This window comes from Panulirus ornatus, chromosome 71 (assembly GCF_036320965.1).
Source record: "Panulirus ornatus isolate Po-2019 chromosome 71, ASM3632096v1, whole genome shotgun sequence".
In the NCBI taxonomy this organism is placed as follows: domain Eukaryota; kingdom Metazoa; phylum Arthropoda; class Malacostraca; order Decapoda; family Palinuridae; genus Panulirus; species Panulirus ornatus.
The window spans coordinates 11,621,871-11,642,980 of NC_092294.1; the positions used below are offsets into that span (position 1 = coordinate 11,621,871).

Below are 21,110 nucleotides of genomic sequence, written 5' to 3' on the forward strand. Positions count from 1 at the left end.
TAAAAGTTTCATGACTCCATCAGTCCCAGATAAAACTACTGAGACACTGAAGTTTCTGTTTCACGTATGTGCAAATAACAGAAGACGCCACAGATTTAGTGAACAGCATTTTCCGTTACGATTCCAGCCTTGACCCCAGCTTCAATGTTATCGTACCAGCCTCAACCTCAGTCATGTTGAATCACACTTTAGATCAAACCTGTGAACACGTCTTTTATCACACTCTGATCACGCTGTCATCACACTCTGATCACGCTGCCCATCTCACAGTATCTTCTTTTAGATCAAAGACTCCAGACGCAAACAGAAGTCTTCTTCATCCAGACGTAGAAGATGGAGAGGAGTAAAGAGATGAAGAAGCAAGGAAAGAAGAAGAAGAAGAAGAAGAAGAAGAAGAAGAAGAAGAAGAAGAAGAAGAAGAAGAAGAAAGACAATTCTAAGATTTTGTTGAGGATGTGGGAAACCTGCCTTTTGAAACGATTTGGGTCAGTGCTGTTGATTCATAATGAGGGGAAGGGAGAGAATTCTGAGAAGCAGAAGTTGGCACTGTGAGACAGATGTATGGTACATGGAAAGTGATTTATTTCAGTTTGGTTTGAAAGAGTCAGAGAGCAAGACGAGCCGTCCTTACATGGAAACTGAGAATTGTGTCACCCCATCTGAAGTCCTTCAGCACAAATGATTCAGGATTGTGTAGTGCAAGTACCTCCCTGGGAGACTGTTGTTTACAATCTACTGTAAGATGGTTCCGAGCATCACTTCAGCACTCCTAAGTCAGGATCAAAACTCGCAAAACTCGTAAGATAACAGTACATAAAGAGCTGAAGAATTTTTATAATGATATCCTCGATCTAAGTCAAGAAGTTGACAGAGGCATCACAAAAATGTAATAATTCAAGGCGATATGAAAATATGGATGACACAAATGATACCAATATATAGATGACAAAAAACAACTCAAAGCAACACCTTTCTATCTACTGAGTAAACATGTAACATACAGCAACTTAATCTAAAGTCAAATCAATTGCATTAGAGGCGAAAAGAAATGAAAAGTCTCTACTATGAACATATTTGACATGTAAACAAGATGAACGAAGCACGTGCCATGACCTTAGAGACGAAACAGACATTACGGAGAAATGGTTTGGGCGAACAATTCAGTAAACTTGGGAAGTAAAACTACCAACCTCCATCACTGCGAAGGAGTGAGAAACTGCTGTATATCTAGCCTGTATCTAGCTGTTCTTTCCTTCTATCTTGTTCTTTCTTTAATCCTTCCCTTCCTTCCCTCCCTCACTCTCTCCATCCCTCACTCCTCGCTTCATCCTGCCATCATGAACTTCAGCAGAAGGTACTCACCACATCGATGAGCTGGGAGAGCTTCAGGCCCAGCTTGACGATGAGCTTCTCCGAGTTGTTCCTGACGGGTCTGATGAGACGGTTGTAGTTGCTGAGGAGGTCATCATAAAGCCGTTTGGCATCAGGGTTGGCCAGGCATCCTGCAGCAGGAGAGACAGAATACAGTTAACAGTGTTAGTTAATGGTTCTGCCCAACATTATGACACTGATGTTGCAACCAGAGGTTACAAGTCCTTTACAGACACTTGGTACTGATGCTACAGCTTACAAGGCTCTACTAACACGCCTGATACCGAAGCTACAAGTCAAAAGGCCTTATCAAGACACTTGATAACTCACAAGTCACAAGCTCTTCTCAAGATGCCTTGCAATGAAGCAACAGGTTACAAGGATGAACTCTGGAAATGACTGGTAACATTTCTCATCACATACACACACACACACACACACACACACACACACACACACACACACACACACACACACATACATACATACATACATACATACATATTTAAGGAAGAATAAAGATAAGGTACACTACACTGTTTCTGTATCGTAGTAGCATGAGAGATAAGGTACAGCAAACTGGGTGACCAAGGATATACATGTCGAAGGCGAAGGGTACGAACAGTACTCCTTGCCCTCTCCCCCGTGGTCCTCCAGCACAGCGTATGGCACGGGAGCGGGTGCGAGCGGTACCATAGGATGGCAGAGGAGGTATTGTACCTGGCAACATCGTCTTTAATAGCGGATACTTCACTCAAGGCAGAGACCACACGTCTCACGAGATGATCACGCCACCTGCCTCAGGGAGAGAGATAGCTTTAACTCAGCCCAGGGAAGGTGGTCTTTAACTCAGCCCATGGAAGGTGGTCTTTAACTCAGCCCAGGGAAGGTGGTCTTTAACTCAGCCTAGGAAAGGTGGTCCTTCATCATCCACCTCCCCTACTTTCACCTCATCACACATCTACTCTCCCTTCACCTACAATGAGGCACCAGCACTGCCCCTCCCTCACACTGAGGCACCAGCAGTGCCTTTCCCTCACACTGAGGCACCAACAGTGCCCCTCCCTCACACTGAGGCACCAGCACTGCCCCTCCCTCACACTGAGGCACCAGCAGTGCCCCTCCCTCACACTGAGGCACCAGCAGTGCCCCTCCCTCACAATGAGGCACCAGCAGTGCCCCTCCCTCACAGTGAGGCACCAGCAGTGCCCCTCCCTCACACTGAGGCACTAGCAGTGCCCCTACACAGCATACCCCTGCAGTACCCCCTCCCCCAGCAAGCCCCAGGTACCACGACCAGGGGACCCAAACTTTACAACAACATGCGCCTGGGCCGCCATATTTGAGCCAACAACTTATATCAAAGACAGCGGCCGGGGCCAGGGCCGGGGCCGGGGCCGGGGCCGGGGCCGGGGCTGGGGTTGAGGCTGGGGCGGGGGCTGGGGCTTGGGTCGAGACTGGGGCCGGGGCCGGCCGGTCGGTCGGTCGGTCGCCAGTAGCCAATACTGTGTTATAACACTGTCTGGGACCCGAATTATGTCCTTATGCGCCACTGCAGTGAGGCGTATTTCGTCAAGCGCCTGTTATTAGCGGCGTGATGTATTTTTATAGGTAGGGCATAACGCTGGTGGGTGGGATCGAACCCCAGACCAGGGGGTACGCGTCCTCACACACCTGATATCCACCACATCCTAGATATCTTCTAATATCCTTTTATATCCGTTTGTTATCTCGGTCTCCCAACAAGGCAATAAAGTCTCGTTTTTCCAGCCAGGATCTCTGAACGAGGCAATCATCTCCACGAGATCTTAGAAACCAATTTAGATTTTTTTTCACTTTTAGTTTCCCTGAACCAATCAAGGAAGATGATGGTTTCATTCCCAGTGTTTCCATACAAGACAAAGATGCTTCATACTTTTCTCTTTAGGAGATGCAAGGAGTGCTGAACATACTCTGGACCAGCAGGATCCACCACCTCCAGAAGCAGGACTCTGGACCAGCAGGATCCACCACCTCCAGAAGCAGGACTCTGGACCAGCAGGATCCACCACCCCCAGAAGCAGGAATCTGGACCAGCAGGATCCACCACCCCCAGAAGCAGGACTCTGGACCAGCAGGATCCACCATCCCCAGAAGAAGGACTCTGGGCCAGCAGGATCCACCATCCCCAGAAGAAGGACTCTGGGCCAGCAGGATCCACCATCCCCAGAAGAAGGACTCTGGGCCAGCAGGATCCACCATCCCCAGAAGCAGGACTCTGGGCCAGCAGGATCCACCCTCCCCAAAATGAGCAAGAGGCGACCACGTCATCACGAGCCTGTAGGTCACTTTTCAAGTAATGGAAACTATAACACCAGATAACCAACAGACAAAAGGCCTCACACAATGAGGATATCATTTCTCGTCAGAAGAGCCCAGCCCTAGTGGTCTCCTACTGTCCTTAATGACAAGAACCAGATGTTGGAGGCCGCCAGGGACTGGTGCTGGAGGCCGCCATGTGGCAGACTGGCCAGTCATGTGGCATACTGGCCAGTTTGCCACATGACTGGCCAGTTTGCCAAGACCAAATCTGAGGCGCCTTGTATTGCTCTTGACTCTCAAAATCTCCTATGACCGACGGAGAACAGTTCTGTTCACATACGCTGCTCCTCGTGTGACCCAAGCTTTATCCTGCTGTTACCAGACTCCCCTGAATATTGCCTCTACTTGACCCTTCCGTCTGCAGGAGTCTCACTTGGTAGGTAATATAAGAACCTCTCTCTCTCTCTCTCTCTCTCTCTCTCTCTCTCTCTCTCTCTCTCTCTCTCTCTCTCTCTCTCTCTCTCTCTCTCTCTCTCTCTCTCCAAAAGTATTTTCCAAGCCAAGTCCTGATAGCTGATGCAACTCGATTCACTTTTTTCCCCTCCCACTTCCGCTTCATTTCCTTTCTTATCTATTCTTCTCCCTCTTTTCTTCTCCGTCCTCTTCTTCTTAACGTGTTCCATCCAATCATTTAATTTCCGAACTAAAAAGCTCATTTGTATACATTATCTGGTCGGACCCCAAGCACCCGTGCCGGTCGTCACAGGATTAGCCCAGCTCGACTTTCTAACTTCAGCTTTCTTGTTAACTTTAAGTCTCCTCTGTTACCTGCCGTGTGAGGAGAGCCAGACCCAGCCTGGGGCCATCAGAGACTCCACCCAGACCTCATCAAGCAAGGGAGTTCACCCTCTCTTCTTTGCCTATGTTTGATGGTCGCTTTTATGTACAAGATTCGCTTCTCTCCACCGAAGAGTCACTGTTGACAACTTGGATGTGGTAAAACCAGGTGGCAATAATGACTGGATCCCTGGGTCTGCCGGCCACCAACATTTTGGCTAAAAGATGGAAACTCATTTGGTTAACTCTGGCGCGTAAGGAGCAACGCTGTCATCCGGTGTGGGGCCTTGACCAGGACCACCTGACTGTTGAATCAGGTCGAAATTTTCTCCCGGTGTCCATCTTCCACACTGTGAACCCTCGCTGTCCCAGAGTCCGTCTTCCATACTGTGAACCCTCGCTGTCCCGGAGTCCATCTTCCACACTGTGAACCCTCGCTGTCTCAAGAGTCCATCTTCCACACTGTGAACCCTCGCTGTCCCAGAGTCCATCTTCTACACTGTGAACCCTCGCTGTCCCAGAGTCCATCTTCTACACTGTGAACCCTCGCTGTCCCGGTGTCCATCTTCCACACTGTGAACCCTCGCTGTCCCAGAGGCCATCTTCTACACTGTGAACCCTCGCTGTCCCAGAGTCCATCTTCTACACTGTGAACCCTCGCTGTCCCAGAGTCCATCTTCTACACTGTGAACCCTCGCTGTCCCAGAGTCCATCTTCTACACTGTGAACCCTCGCTGTCCCAGAGTCCATCTTCTACACTGTGAACCCTCGCTGTCCCAGAGTCCATCTTCTACACTGTGAACCCTCGCTGTCCCAGAGTCCATCTTCTACACTGTGAACCCTCACTATATTTATCATAACGTCGAGGAACTCGCTCCAGGAAGTTGTTACAACACACATAATTAGTTGTACCACATCCAAGCTGGAGACCTGGTCACATGTTAGTGAATCTCGAAACTCAGTCACATGTGGAGGTCAGGGAGTGTGATCTGCGTAAGTCGTCACTGATACACATACTCGATCTCATTTTCCAGTAGAAATGGTTAAGTCTCTGTACATATCAACAGTTCATAGCATCAGAAAAATGCATTGTACTTTAAAGGTCAATGATATGTGTTCAAATCATTATGAAATGTAATTTGTCCGATTACATTCTAATGAACGTATCTGTTACTGTAAACATAACTAATTGTTGATTAAATATAATTAATTGCAGGTAAATGTTCCTGAAATGTTTAGTCGTATTTCATCACAAACACTTGCAAAAGCAGGATGACTCTTATCTAATCTTTTTTCAGTGCATAGTTAAAGTATAATGTACTTGTTCTAAAAATAAGTAACATTATTTGTCGAAACTTTGTAATAAATATCTAGAAAATGGCTGAACAAGCCTGGCTGTCCATTGGCGCCTTTGAGCACCGTCAGCGGGTACACACACCTCAGCCTGATGTCGCTGAGAACGTACGACCAAGCGACCTCCTGCTTGTTTGCTGAGTTCTGTCGCCCCAGACAAATCCTCCCGACAGACGGCAGCAAGACGCGGCCCCTGTGGCTACCTGTCAGCCTTATCCCCGACTCATGTTGTGGAGAGAGAGAGAGAGAGAGAGAGAGAGAGAGAGAGAGAGAGAGACGTACAGCAAACCCCAGCTCGACGTACACTAATGACACGATGCCATCGTAGCCAAGAACAACATTTGAGATCTAAAAAGAATAATCTTCATTCAGCAAACAACATCAGACTTTACCATACTAAGAGACAGACATATACTCAACACCACACCAAGGCTGAACACCACACAACATCACACCAAGACTGAACACCACACAACACCACACCAAGGCTGAACACCACACAACACCACACCAAGGCTGAACACCACACAACACCACACCAAGGCTGAACACCACACAACACCACACCAAGGATGAACACCACACAACACCACACCAAGGATGAATACCACACAACACCACACCAAGGATGAACACCACACAACACCACACCAAGGCTGAACACCATATAACCCCAGACCAAGGATGAACACCACACAACATCACACCAAGGCTGAACACCACACAACACCACACCAAGGCTGAACACCACACAACACCACACCAAGGCTGAACACCACACAACACCACACCAAGGCTGAACACCACACAACACCACACCAAGAATGAACACCACACAACACCACACCAAGAATGAACACCACACAACACCACACCAAGGCTGAACACCATATAACCCCAGACCAGGATTAAACGCCACACGAGAAAATAGAGCAGAATCAACATTTTGATGACTAAAAGCATTAAGGAGGAAAGAGGGTTGGGTTACCTCGAGTGCAGAGGATGGAAATTAATTCTGTAGTGAGGGACTTACAGAGAGGGAGGGAGTCAGGCGAGAGGAGGGAGTCAGGTGAGGAGAGGGGGGGGGTCAGAGGGGAGGGAGTCAGGTGAGGGGAGGGAACCAGCCAACGACAGATGGTGCCAGCTGGTGCACCTCCAGCCGCCCACGACAGCTGGTGTGCGTCCTGTCGGTTGCAGCTGGCCTCCAAGATGAGCTGGCTTATGAGGAGCAGCCAGGGGAAGTTAGGTGATGGTGATGAGGTAAATGGAGGAACATAGAGAGAGAGAGAGAGAGAGAGAGAGAGAGAGAGAGAGAGAGAGAGAGAGAGAGAGAGAGAGAGAGAGAGAGAGAGAGATGAAGACAGAAGACGAACGAGGATAGGTAGGAGTTCAGTTCACATGATCCCCAGAAACTTTGAGCATGTTAGATGAGAGAGATGATAACCAGAGGTAACACAGTAAGATAACCAGGGATAACCCCAAAACCAGTAATAAAAGCAATACAACACCAGAACACAATAAGATAATCATAGATAACGTCCCTTTAAGATAGCGGGAAGGCCAGGGGAAGATGGAGATGGTTTGATAAAAGGAAAAGTTTATTCAAACAAACAGATGGAAGACACAATGATTGCTGGACATGCTACCGGATTCCGCCTATATATGGTTACGTCTCGTTGGAAAATTACCTCTAGCGAATCTGTATAGTCGTCGATACCCTAAACGGTGCGCAATCTCATCGAGGAACTTACTCCAAGAGAGTCCCTCATCTCCCTGCTACTTATTGTTGCGCAACCTATGAAATGCAGGAGCCCCTTGCAATGCATCCTGGACTATACATAATATGAATAATATCAGAGAAGCACAGACAGAACCACAGTTCTTTCTCTTCATGAAACAACTTAAAGTTTCAGGTATTTGCTTAACCCGTCATGAATACAACGTACACAGTTCACAGTGTTACAAACCCAACTTAAAAACACAACTTGTATGTAGAATAAATACAAAATATTAAAGTATAAGATAACTGAGTTATTTTCATCATAATGGGATAAGATGGGAATCCTAACAACATAATAGATTGACGGAACTAACCATAATTCTCGGCAGTGGCTCCCAAACAACTTTATGTTTACACTCTGGGCAGTTAGTGACGCACCCGCTGAGTGCTGGCTGCCATGACAGAAAGTGGGAACCAGAGAGGAGAAACTAAAGGAATTTACATATTTATGAAGTAGAACAAATACGTCAGAAATTAAGTTCTGTGAAGGTAATGGTAACGTAAGGAAGATGAGTGGAGCAAGGAACATGAAATCTAGAACTGGAGGAATTCAATGAAAGTGCTTTAGACGAAAGAGAATATATAGAGAGAGTTAATGAAGGGAGAGTGTGAAGAAGAGAGGGCTGATGGCAGAGTCAACAAAATGAATATGAATCGTGATGTGCAAACCTCAAGTTAATTCATATTCCACTCAGAGTGAGGCGAGCGTCCTCATTACTATGTCGGGCAGAGGGAGACGGAGGGTCACCAGGCCCGGGAATCACGTCAAACTTTACCCTGAAATATTCCAGAGAGAGAGAGAGAGAGAGAGAGAGAGAGAGAGAGAGAGAGAGAGAGAGAGAGAGAGAGAGATTGCAGGGGTGTGTTGGAAGAGAAGGACTGGAGAGTGAGAGATGGAAATAGCCCCTGTAACTGGCGGGGACTGAGTCACCCAGGAGGGGCCTTGTGTGAGCCATCACTACATCAGCTCCTGCCAGCCACCGGCAATGTTTTCCTCTGTCACCTCACTCCCAGCGGCCCCATGGGAAAGCCTCCCCCTTTCCCTCCGCCCTCCCTCACACACACACACACACACACACACACACACACACACACACAGACGTTCCCTTCCACACCTACTCCTCGGGGGACACATTCCGTGGCAGGGGACCTTAAATGGTAGTAAACAATGGGATGTCATTGTCTAGAACTTCTCTCGTCTTGACTGAACATTACAGCAGTTCCGTCCGGCCACACCACAGGGCGTGTCCTGAGTTGCGATTCGTCGGTTCTAACCACACCGTCAGGAGGGAAGCTCTCTTAGTGGTGACGAGGCCGTGGGCGGAGCGATAGATCGTGACCTCATTGGGAAAGGTTAAGGGCAAATCTTCCGGTATAGATGGGGTGATGAGGCTCCTGATTGGTCGTGGTCGATGACTGGATGTTTATGTCATCAGTCCAACAGATAACTGGAGCTCCAGGTTAGGTGTGTTTACCTGAGCCTAGGAATGAGCACAGTGTAGCAGACGAACAGCATGTTCACACTCGCATTATAATCATGTCTTTATAGACGTGGAGTAAATCTTGTCCCATACACTCTGCTGAGGGTGATGGCCGTAAACACCGACTCTAGGCTGACATAGAAGTTTCGGTCTGTCAGTGGAAGTTCTTTTCTGATAGAGTTGTGGAGCCACAGGGATAATGCTGACATACCGAGTCGAAGAGCACAACTGTTGAGACGGGAGACATTGTATGTGTGGCGGGGTGGAGGGGGTACTTTGTGGCTGTACGGGAAACTCTTCAGCAGACACTGAATACAGAAAGAGAAACATAATAAGGAGGGAGTGACGAGACAGGCAAACAGACGGAAAGACAGGGAGAAAGACAGATAAGAAGAGAGAGAAAGGGATGCAAACAAAGAGACAAGAAAAAAATAGCCACGTACAATAATGAATGTCGTGTCCGTCGCTCATTCATGAGATGATAATGAAACTAAAAAAGATTAAAGATTATCCTTCAGAAGTGAGGGAGAAAACCATTTCATGATTCCCGACCAACAATTTATCGTTCAGATAATATCGTTTCAGCTTTCAGAACGGCTTCCTGAAAATAATCATGTTCTGCTGACAACACCCGACGGGGCGGAGTCATAGTGATCTCTGGGAAACTATCCTTACGAAAGAAAATGTTCTTCCTTAATAGAGACCAAACACCTTACATGCGGGGAGTCCATGTATCCAACTCAGACTCGATCATTTATCTCACGTACAGAAGACGATCTAACTCCACACCGGTGTGGCAGCCACAGCTTTTGTATCCCTGCCGCAGCAAATAAGATTTTATATCCTTGCTGAAATAGACCTTTCATATCCCTATAGGAGCAGAGGAGTCTTTACATCTCTACTGGAACAGTTTTTATATCCCTGCTGGAACAGAGGAGTTTTTATATCTCTGCTGGAACAGAGGCCCAAATCTGTCGCAACGGAACCGTAAGCCATATCGCTGAAGGCTTTAACCCCGGGAAGTGAACGTCGTGTCGGGAGAAAAACAAGTGAGCATCAACATGACCGTTCCATGGAGCGAAGAAGGAATGGAACATCATGGCTACCTGGAAGAAGGAATTGAACACCATGGTGACCTTGAAGAACAAACTGAACATCATAGTGACCTGAAAGAAGGGACTTGAAATCATGGTGCTAGAGAAGAACTAACCGAATATCGTAGTGCCAGGGAGGAAAATAGCTGGCCACTCGAAGCGTTAGAAAAGAAACAAAGGGACATCTTAGTAATTGGAGGGAAGCACTGAGATATAAGGGATACATATGAGACAATATCACAAGAATGGAAAACAAGGGAGCATCAGGAAGGTGTGGATGAAACAAGGGAGCATCAGGATGGCAGGGATGAAACAAGGGTCTTAGTACCCCGCAGCGCCATTCCACGCATCCTCACCTCACCATTCCATTCTCACTCTAGCCTAGACCCCAGGTCTACCCATGAAGGAATCATAAAAGCGTTTTTATATGCCTATGATCTAGATCATTTATTCACAATGAGGCCCCATTCCTCCCATGAACGAAGAGAAACAGCAGAACTACCCATAATGAGGACCTATGCTCCTCATGAACAATAGGAACCAGTGGAACGACTCAAAATAACGCCTCATCCTCCATATGAACGATGAAAACCAGCGGAACGACCCATAATGGAGTCCTTGAATGATGTAAGCGAGCATAATGTGATACCAAGATACTCTGAAACCATTTTCTATCTGGAGTCTATTGCTCCAGATACACACAGGAAGAGTCTTTATGTAAACTCCAGCAGGGAGATAATCAGGATATTATGGGAGCAATCGCATCTGATATTAAATGGAAATTAAATCATAGGCATGAATTCCAGCACAGAGGTTTTCTTGGCGCACGATAATGCCTAAGTTATGGAAGGATAAGATAGTGCAATAACGGGAGGTGCAATTTTCTCGCTACCCAAGATATTATAAAAGGAACTGTCACAGTTCAGGGATTAAATGATACTGTTGTTGATGCGTCTGAAGGGAGCTGCCAAGTACCACCGGAAAGACAACCTGTCAGGAGGTCCGCTAGTCACTGCCTATTTAATATGACTTGTTCATACGTAATGGGAGGGGGGAGCTTTACACCCGCGCGGCCTCGCCTCTTCTTGGTTTAACTTGTCCCAAGACCATAACAGCGTTTCAAAAGGAACGCTTCCTCTCTCGCCTGAATACCCTTCTTTTGCTGAACATCTCGTTCTTCCTACTGGTTATGGAATCTTCCAATTTGAAAGAACTTTTCTGTGCCAACGTGAGTCATGGTCTCCTAGAAATTTATACGCAGTTATCAAGTCTGTCTTTATTCTTCGTTCTTCCAGTGTGGAGAGATTGAGGGCTTCCCTCCGGTCTCAGTAGCTCGTTCCATTCAATTCTGGTACCATTCCCTCAACATGCCTTTGGACTCTTTCCAGGAATGCTATGTGAATCTTCAAATGAGAAGACTAGAATGTTGTAGCAAATTCCAACTTTAGGCGAATGTAAGTCCTGTATATATTCCCGGGGCTTCTTACTGTCCATATTCTTGAAGGCGATTCTGACATTGTAAGAAGGAATCTACCTCATTCGGCAAATCATTTATAGAGATCAGATATTGTAGGAACTCAGTGCTGAACCTTGAAGGGTACCACTTGTCATTCCCTGCCAACTTGAGAAGGCTTCCCCGAGCAGCGCTTCTCTGACCCTACCTCGGGTGTTTGGTTCCATCACCTGTCTCCTACGAGGAACACATCAAAGGCCTTCTAGCTCTTCAAGAATATAGATCCGTCCACCGATCCTCTTTTTTCTACGAAGTTGCTCAAAGGGTCACGAAAATCCAGCAGATTCGTCACCCAAGAATTTCTGAATCAAAGTTGTCTCCCTCTTCCGCAGCTCCTGCTAGTCAAACGCTCTTAGATCCGGTTTCTGATCATTTTCTCTTGTGTCTCGCAAGTTGTGCTTGTTAGGGATCCTTCTGATCCTCTCTTATCTTTCTCAGTTGCTGTGTTGCTTTCCGCTGTATCTTAACATTCCCTCATTGAGGCAGATTTTGTATCTATCATCACCAATGGTTTAAAAATGGTGTCGACGCGTTCCCTCGGTACAGATAGTGAGATGCCACCTGGGTCATGGAACTAGTGCGACACGGGCTGTGTCAAATGTACCGGCACGACACGTCATGTGTCACTTGTACCCCACAGTGCCACCTGTAATGCAACCTGTCGTGTGTCTGGTGTCAGGAGCCAGTGACAGATGGACCACCACAGTATCGCTGGCAGTCAAGTTGGTCGTTGTCTTTCTAGTGTGATTCCTTTCGTGTACCAGTTGTACCTTACCCCCTGAACAACATGGTTCGTCATACTGTCGTGCTCGAAGGTCGTACCGTCGTGTTCAAAGGTCATACCGTCGTGCTCGAAGGTCTTACCGTCGTGCTCAAGCGGTTGACGTAAAGTGACAATTGTCGACATGGACCAGTAAATCACTTACGTCTCTCTCATCGATATTCCAGCAGCGAAAAATCATGTAATTCATTCCACAGACTTCCCAACTCAGTTTAACTTCGAGACAAAAATATGTCGTCTCCTGAAGATCAGTCAGATTGTAAGACAACTGGTTTAATCTGACTTGAGAATCATTCAGTATCTGCCACTCTACATCCAGATAACAGATGACAGATCCAAGGTTTCCACATCAAGAACCCCACCAACCTTTCCCTGCACATCCCCACAGTCTTCCAAGCTGACGATGTTGTCAATCTTCCATCTACATGTCGTCCCTCCACATGACTCCTGGTTGTCCTTTCTCTCAACACTTGCTTACTATCACACTCATGTTCATCACTTTCGTCCTAAACACTCCAAATACTCGTTCTATCTCATTATCCTATTCCTTTCACTTACAACCTCTCTTTTCTCTGTTCCATAACTCATCTTGACATCCTAGATTTTCCCCCTTCTCCATCCTTCTTCCTCCACTCACCTCTCCCAGGATATCCATCTCACAGTTGCAGTCTGTCACAGCCCCACAGCAAACCCATGTTTCAGTCTCGTACATCAACGTAGCCTGAATTATGCTTGTAACAAGTTCCTCCACTCTTGCTTCCTTAAGCCTTTACTTGACATAACCTTTCCTCAAGGCAGGCAGCTTGAGAAGTAATCATATGAATGCATACCTGTGGACATCAGTACTTGTGACGCGTCTGTGATGAGTCATCAACTTCAAAGCTGCATGACAGATTATGCTGGTTTTTTTGTGATTTAGATACAATGCTGTACTCTTATCTGCATCTCCCCCTGCTGTTTTCTCTCAAACTCTCATATTCACAGTGAAGATCCTCTTCCATCGCTATGAAGTCCGACATATTTGTAATATTGGATTCTTTTTTTTATCTATTCCGTCTTCCTTCCTTTATGGGAAAGAAAATCAAGAATCGTTCTGTCCTAAGCTATCTCCACTCCGTACTTCCATCCATTCCTCCATCTACTCCTCTCCCACATCCTAAAACATCACCAGCAACATTCCCTAGTTACTTCACCCGCTGATCCCAGGCCAGCCCTTCATCATCCAACCAGGCATCAGCCTCCAAACTTCCTCTTGTTAACATTCACTAATTACTTCAATAAATCGCTGGTTCATATGCAGTGTCTTGGGTACGAACCCTTCACGACCCTTTCAATAAAGTTAGAGAAACCAATCTCTGGTAACCATGACTACCAAACTTTGTCTCGGTTTCCAAAACTTTCTAAATTACAATTTGAAACACCTTGTTCCCCTAAACCTGTGTTCCTGATACAATATGCTCGACGAGGGTCTTAATTGGTGACACAAACATACAGGAAACTAGCCATTAAACTGAAGGTAATTATATATTTTCTAAAGTCACACACACACACACACACACACACACACACACACACACACACACTCACCTCTTACTCTCCCAGTTTGTCAAAGTGACTACCAAATGCTCTACATATTGTATGTAGCAAGGCTTTCATTCCACCATCATGATGACAAATGTAAGACAAATTCTTATTCAATGCAAATTTCATCTCCATCGCTGCTCTCTTGTGGAGAAGTTAAACTTTATACAATTTCTAGAGCTTAAGGGGCTGGAACACCAAGAACACTATATGATTTCCAGACTCTAGATGGTACGTATGTGTACAACACTGGGTGCGGAAGCTGTGAAATTAGTCGTGAAAATACAAAACTAGAATGTGTGAGAACCACACTTCATCAGCCCACCAAGTATAACCTGTGGTTGTCTACAACTTGGATTCCCACATGAATACATTCATAACATTTACCAGTAATGAACCAGTAAGATAAATAATTGGCGAATGACGAGACATACATCACTAACGATGGAGAAACCTATAAAGTGTGAGGTAAAAGGAAATACACAAGACACACTGTGGTATATCATTGACTGCAGTCAATAAAGGAACCGCTCTGGTCAGCGCAAATAAGTGACTAGCAAAAAATTCGGGTCTGCTTTCTCCATTTCCGTCCGGGTGTTTTGCACGGTTGTCTGAGCACCATCTCGTGTCCTGTTCTTGTTGCTCCTGCTCTCACCTGTCACACTAAGCCATAAAAGACCCACTGTGGCGTCACACTGCAGTGTTGTCCCCAAGTGCAGACGATGGGGCCCCCGGCCATGAATGAGGGGACCCCCAGCCATGAATAAGCCCCCCCCCCCGCCATGAATGAGAGACAAAGGGGGAAAAAGGACACACTCACCGTGACAACCACTATGTCCCCACTTTGTACGCCCTGGATGAGCACCACACAAGGATCCCTCCACTGAGTCTAGACAGACAACTAATTAAAGGATAAAAACTCAGGTCCGCTGTAAGGAGAGGCGCGCCATCTTGCTGCGTTCTAGTGACAAATTGTGGTCGTCTTTCAGAACATTATACCATAGTAGACCGGAGTCCAGACAGAACAAAAACCAGTACAGTCCCTCCTGTGCGTCAGTCCCGCGTCCGGATTATGGTCAAGGCCCAGGTTCACTCCCCTACCACAGGCTGACGTCTGTAAGTCCAACATAAAGACACAACATCTGGCAGCATCAACATGTCAACACATTAGATCCACTGAGCAAACAATGGCAGAGAGGAAAGGGAAAACATTCGCTGTTAATCTGGGAGGTTTTTCATAGTTTTCAGAACATACAAAACTGATGAGTCTGCTTTCGTCTCAAATAAGAAGTTATGACTGTAGGTCTCTCATAGAACTATATCAAATACGTTTATTTTTCACGCGAAAATAGAATATATGTAGCCAGTTGTTGAACATACTCAACTTCCGAGCTTAAAGTGAAGTCTGCGGGTACGGGCTTTAATCTCATAAGACAGCTATTTGCATAAATGTAAATTAATGACTGATAACACGAAGGCATCGCGAGCGCCCAGACGTGTATAAGACCAAACAAAATGTTCGAAAAACGGTTTTCACGCGCCATATACTGATGTCTTGTCTGGCTCACAGTTTCAGGCAATATCCAGCAGTGTGTAGTGTCAGATATGAAAGTCTGGCTTTCGCAGATTCTATTCTTTTTTCCGAATCCTCGAAAAGGACCTGTCTTTCACCTACACAAAATTAATCTTAGATTTATTTCAGACTGGAAAACCGTCTCCTTACGGACTTGTAGCTTTCTGATGTAAGAGGACAGTCTTTGTCTCCAGTTATTGCTACACATCATCGATTGTATTTCTTATTGTCAAATAAGGAAAAAAAATGACCATTTTTTCTGAGACACAGGACGACGGAGCGGTAGATGTGTCAGATATGTCCACCACAGTGGGTTATTCTTGAAGGAAACTGTCTCGACACTGCCTCACTCACAGTTTTGAAATCCACGTTCAAACAACTCAACTCTTGGTCCCTCCCTCCCTCCTGCTGCTGCTTCGGCGTTAGGCACCATACACCAGCCAGGGAGCGCGAGGTGAGGAAGACGGCTCCCTGTGACTCACGTCTCCAGCAGAGAAAAGGAGCTTAACGCGACCGTAAGTAAACTGGATCGGCCGACGCGGCGGGGAGGGAAGAACTGGATAGTCTGTGGACAATGTCATCGCCGTTTGGTTAGGACCTGTGGCTGGCGGACCCTTGGGCGCTGCAGACGCTGGGTCTATGGATGTCTGACCTTCTGGAGGACAACAATATTTATATTCCAACATTGGACGACGGGATTGTGTACGGTAGATCTGAACCTTGGGTCTATGTATATATGAACTTTGGAAAACGGGTTTGTATAGATGTCCGAACTGTGGATTGTAGATTTGAATACATAATTTGAACTGGCTTTTTCTATTTCCGTGCTTAAGTACATTGTACGTCTAAAACATATGTTATATGTATATATGTTAATTGTATGTATACTGCATACATGATGTATGTATGTCTTACGTATATTCTATGTACAATGTATAGATATCATTTCGCATTGATATACGGCTCTTATATGCATAACATCTGTGTAGTGAACACTTACTATATGTATATTGTATCTGTTATGTATGGATATCAAAACAATAAGCCAGGGCTATTCAGCACACGTATGAAAGATAAGATAACAAAGATAATGACCGGAAGTTATCATCATAAGATGTAACTGACCATCCACGTAACAAGAGCAGTAACACAAAGCAGCGCCTGAAGCACAATTGACCGCTTGACCTTACTTCATCCTTTGGCCTGACCTCCCAGGAAAATTAATAACGTTACAGCCCTAGTACAGCTGACCTTTGACCTCTACGCACGTGTTACCTCGCCTGTGTATATCCTCTGTGTTGTGGTCAGATTTTTTTGACCTTTGACCTTAGTGCAGGAACAGATATCTCAAACCTTTTGACCTTTCGTGAGGCTGGGTGTGGTACACTGGGTCTGTGTGGTAGGCGAGAGGTGTCAGAGGAGGAGTGTAAAGGGCAGGGGGTGGAGGAGATCAGGAACAAGGTCAACTGGGTCAGGGTGTGTAGTTCTAGGGTCAACTTGCGTCATGGGAGACTTAATGAACACACACACACACACACACACACACACACACACACACACACACACATTTCACTGGTTAGAGAGAATTATTTGCGCCCAAATAAAAAAGTGCAATATTTTTACCGAATGTTCCCATTACTAAGATTTAACAATTGTATCCCTAATATGATTCTCTCTCTCTCTCTCTCTCTCTCTCTCTCTCTCTCTCTCCTTTCTGCCCTCACTTCTGTTTCCACACCACACGTCCCTCCCTCAGTACATCACTACATTATTGATGACGTTTATCAAGCAAAAGGAATATCATGATTCCTCACAACCAAAGCTCTAGATTCAACTCAGTCACTGGAGGGCACGTCAGAGGAGAGTCACACATGAATTATTTGCTTCAGATCGAGTTCGAATCAGTTTGGATCGCGAGATGAGCATCACTAGAACTGTTAGCCTTGAGGCGTCCCTGTAAGCTGAGTTAGTCAGTACCAGGATGTGGGTAGCAAGCAGTGTGGGTGATAAACCGGAGTGCTTGTACTCCTGCAGGGTTAATGCTTGGGGATCTACGCAAGAGAGAGTGAAAGACGAACAGAGAGAGAGAGAGAGAGAGAGAGAGAGAGAGAGAGAGAGAGAGAGAGAGAGAGAGAGAGAGAGAGAGAGAGAGAGAGAAGAGAGGGTAAGAGTAGGTGAGAAAAGAACAGGAAGAGAAAAGAAAGGTTAAGAGAGAGAGAGAGAGAGAGAGAGAGAGAGAGAGAGAGAGAGAGAGAGAGAGAGAGAGAGAGAGAGATGAACATGGAAAGAGATAAAGATAGGGCAAAAGAGAGTGGGAGACGATAAGAGAGAGTTAAGGGAAGGGATCCGAGAGAGTGAGAGACGAATAAGGAGAGAAAAAGTAGAGGGCAAGAGAGAATGAGACAGTCACCACGAGTCAAACAGTCCACCACACTGACTCATGAAGGCTAACTATAAACACTGACAGGCAGACACGTCCAGGGACAAACATCAAAGATTAATCATAAAACAGTAAGAGACAGTTGGCATGAACCTGACAACAGAAATGTATAGAACAGATTAAGAGAGGTTTCTGAGGATATAGAAAAAAAAGTATGTCTACAAATACACACAATATCACGCCCATTAAATATGGTTTACGTCTTCTCTGGCGGAGGAGGGAGGGAGAGGGAGGGGTGAAGGTCACCAAACTGCCTCCTCTTTCCTCCCCGCTCCTCACGCCCCGCCACACGCCCCAGGGAGGACAGGAACTATAACAGTGGAGCTCTTGAGAAAGATATCTCGGTGGTTTGTATACCGCAGGTACGGCCACGACCCGCCGTTATCTGACCTCCACGACCCTGATCATAAGCCTATCCCTGCCTCCTACCTCACCCTACCTGAAGGGTGGCGGGTTCTGACACACAACGAACTTGTGGGAAACTGTGAAGTTCAAAGATTGGAAGTTGGTCAGTTGTAGAGGCTGGTCTGCCCAACTCCCAGACTGAGAAACAGCTGAGCTTCGACAAAAACAAAATCTCAAGGAACGAAAGATAAGAATTTGCTGAACCGGGATATTCAAATAGACATATCTAAAAACTGGTAGTAAAGAAACTTACTGACGCTTTGTCTCCGTGTAGAAACATAAAGGTAACTGCACTGGAAAATGTTAAATGTGAACTGCTATCATCATGATCTTATGGTAAGAAGGATTGCATTCAGATGACTTGGTATTAGAGTTTATCTAATCAGGATTGGTGACGAGATCAGGTGAGTTATGACCTGAAGGGTTCGAGCCTCCTTACCACTAACGACCAGCCTCCCTTCAGCTCCATCTGTCTCTGTGTCTGTCTCTTTATCTGTAATTGACAGTGTGTCTGTCTGGCATGATGCTCCCTCCGGCCCCACTGTTGTCTGGTTGTTCAGCTTTATGTCTTTGTACTTGTGTACCTCACAGTCTTTATATATAACTGACTATGTATGTCTGTCCCTTTGTAACAATATTTCCATCAGCACATATATGTACATTAGCCATTTGTATGACGGTACGTTCTGCGATGTCTGGTATGTCTATATCCTTTTATTGTCTGATTACGAACGTCTGTGTTTACCAATACAAAGTTTTCAGACTGACTCACACAAGGACGAACAGCGAGTCCAGACGTGTCTTAGCTGCACCTCACCTCACCTCTCCTCTATGATGGCGAGGGCGTCTACCAGCACCATTCCCAGACACTTTCTTTCATTTCTCACACTCTTCTTCGTCTGAGCAGGCTGGCGAATGGCAAGCTGGTGCATTCCTTCCCACTGTCTGTCGTGTTCTTCCTCTGGCTGTATCTGCTGCCTTCGACATGGACCTGCACGACTTTTTACGAGGCCTGAAGAGCGTGCCAGATATCCAAAACCCTCGTTTTGTTTAAAGTATAGACTCCCGAACCCAACATTGCGTTCTTTCGAGACTTGTGTATTCTCAAGGCTTCACAATCAGTGCCAGGAATACTTAGGCATCAAGGGAAGTCTTTGTTTTCCAAAAACCTATTTCAACCATTTGAATGTGATTTTTCTCTATGATCTAGTTCCATCAGAGGCTCTTGAGTTTCAGATTGCACGTATTGCCCACTGATGATCCTGAGTTACTGAGTCACTATGAATGCTGACATCTCTCCACACATCTTCAAACTAAGTTTTCGTCTGAGTTTGGCTGACTAAGGAAGGTGTACTACACCTCGGAATGTCTCTCCCACAAGATGATTATATTTTTCAATGGTAATTTCCCTGACTGGTTCGTTCGGACCTGATGCTAAAGCTGGTGTTTCTTGATGATTGTGAGGTCATTCTCGTCAATAATCCTTCAGTACTGATCTTCTTTTCTTAAATCCTTCCTCAACAAGTTTGCAGATAATGCTGGAGCTGTGAGACAGATGAGGAGTACTAAGACAGACAGCCTATAAGGAGAGCAAGACAGACTACAGCGTTGTTTAAGTGTATTGTTCATGAGGCTCCACTCCTGCACACAGTGGCAGGAGGCAGGACTGGGGGAGGAGGAGGAAGGCAGACATGATCAAATCCTTTAAGTTCTTAAATCGATATAACAACGTCGACAATGACCAGCGTTCTCAGGCAATTAGCAAGGGATTCACGTGGGAACAATAGAGCAAGAAATGAGTTCGAAAAGACCTGAAGAAATATTTCTCTAGTGGCAGATTGATGAAGAAGTGGAGCATGTGGCTGTGGAGAGTATTGTGAAATATAATGTTAGTATGGTAGTAAAGAAAGATTTAGTGTTCTCAACGATTGTATGATATAGCTTGCAACGTACAGAAAAGATGTAATCCTAAGTAGTTAAACCTCTCCTACACTCACACACACACACACACACACACACACACACACACACACATATGCATGTGCGTACAGACAAAAAATTCCAACAAAGCTAATGAGGGACGTATCTTATAAAGGCGACTTGTAACACTCAAAACCACATTTTTTCTAGTTGACAACACCATTTCCAGTAACATAATGTTCGCCTTTGGCAAATATCATTTCAGTACATTGCCATGACAATACTGGTACGACCCGAATCTAAGTGCATTTTAGAACATTTTGAATAACTGATTAACTTTGCAAGAGTTGATGTATGCAACTCTGTACCATGACTGCTGCTCGTGCACACTGAACATCCCTCCTCCCCCACCCACCCACCCACCCACCCTGAACAAGCTCATAAAGAATGGGAAAGATGGAGAACAGCAAACCTAAAGCCACCCACACAAAGACTGCCGGGGTAAGGACATCAAAGACAGAAACCTCCTACGTCAGGTTTGCAGGGGAGGAACACCAAGGCCAGTGGCTACCCACGCCAAGCTTGCAGAGGAGGTACACGAGAGCCACGGGCCACCCACGCCAAGATTGCAGGAGAGGAACACCAGGGCCAGGGGCTACCCACGCCAAGCTTGCAAGGGG

The 21,110-nt window shown here is 45.9% G+C and overlaps 1 protein-coding gene across 1 annotated transcript in view; it reads right to left on the reverse strand.

Annotated features, from left to right (window-relative positions):
- The window catches only part of LOC139747961 (acetylcholine receptor subunit beta-like 2), a 240,686-nt gene that overhangs the window by 207,432 nt on the left and 12,144 nt on the right, over positions 1-21,110 (reverse strand). Inside the window, 1 exon segment of the mRNA XM_071660469.1 lies at positions 1,363-1,502. Coding sequence (XP_071516570.1) covers positions 1,363-1,502 — 140 coding nt within the window.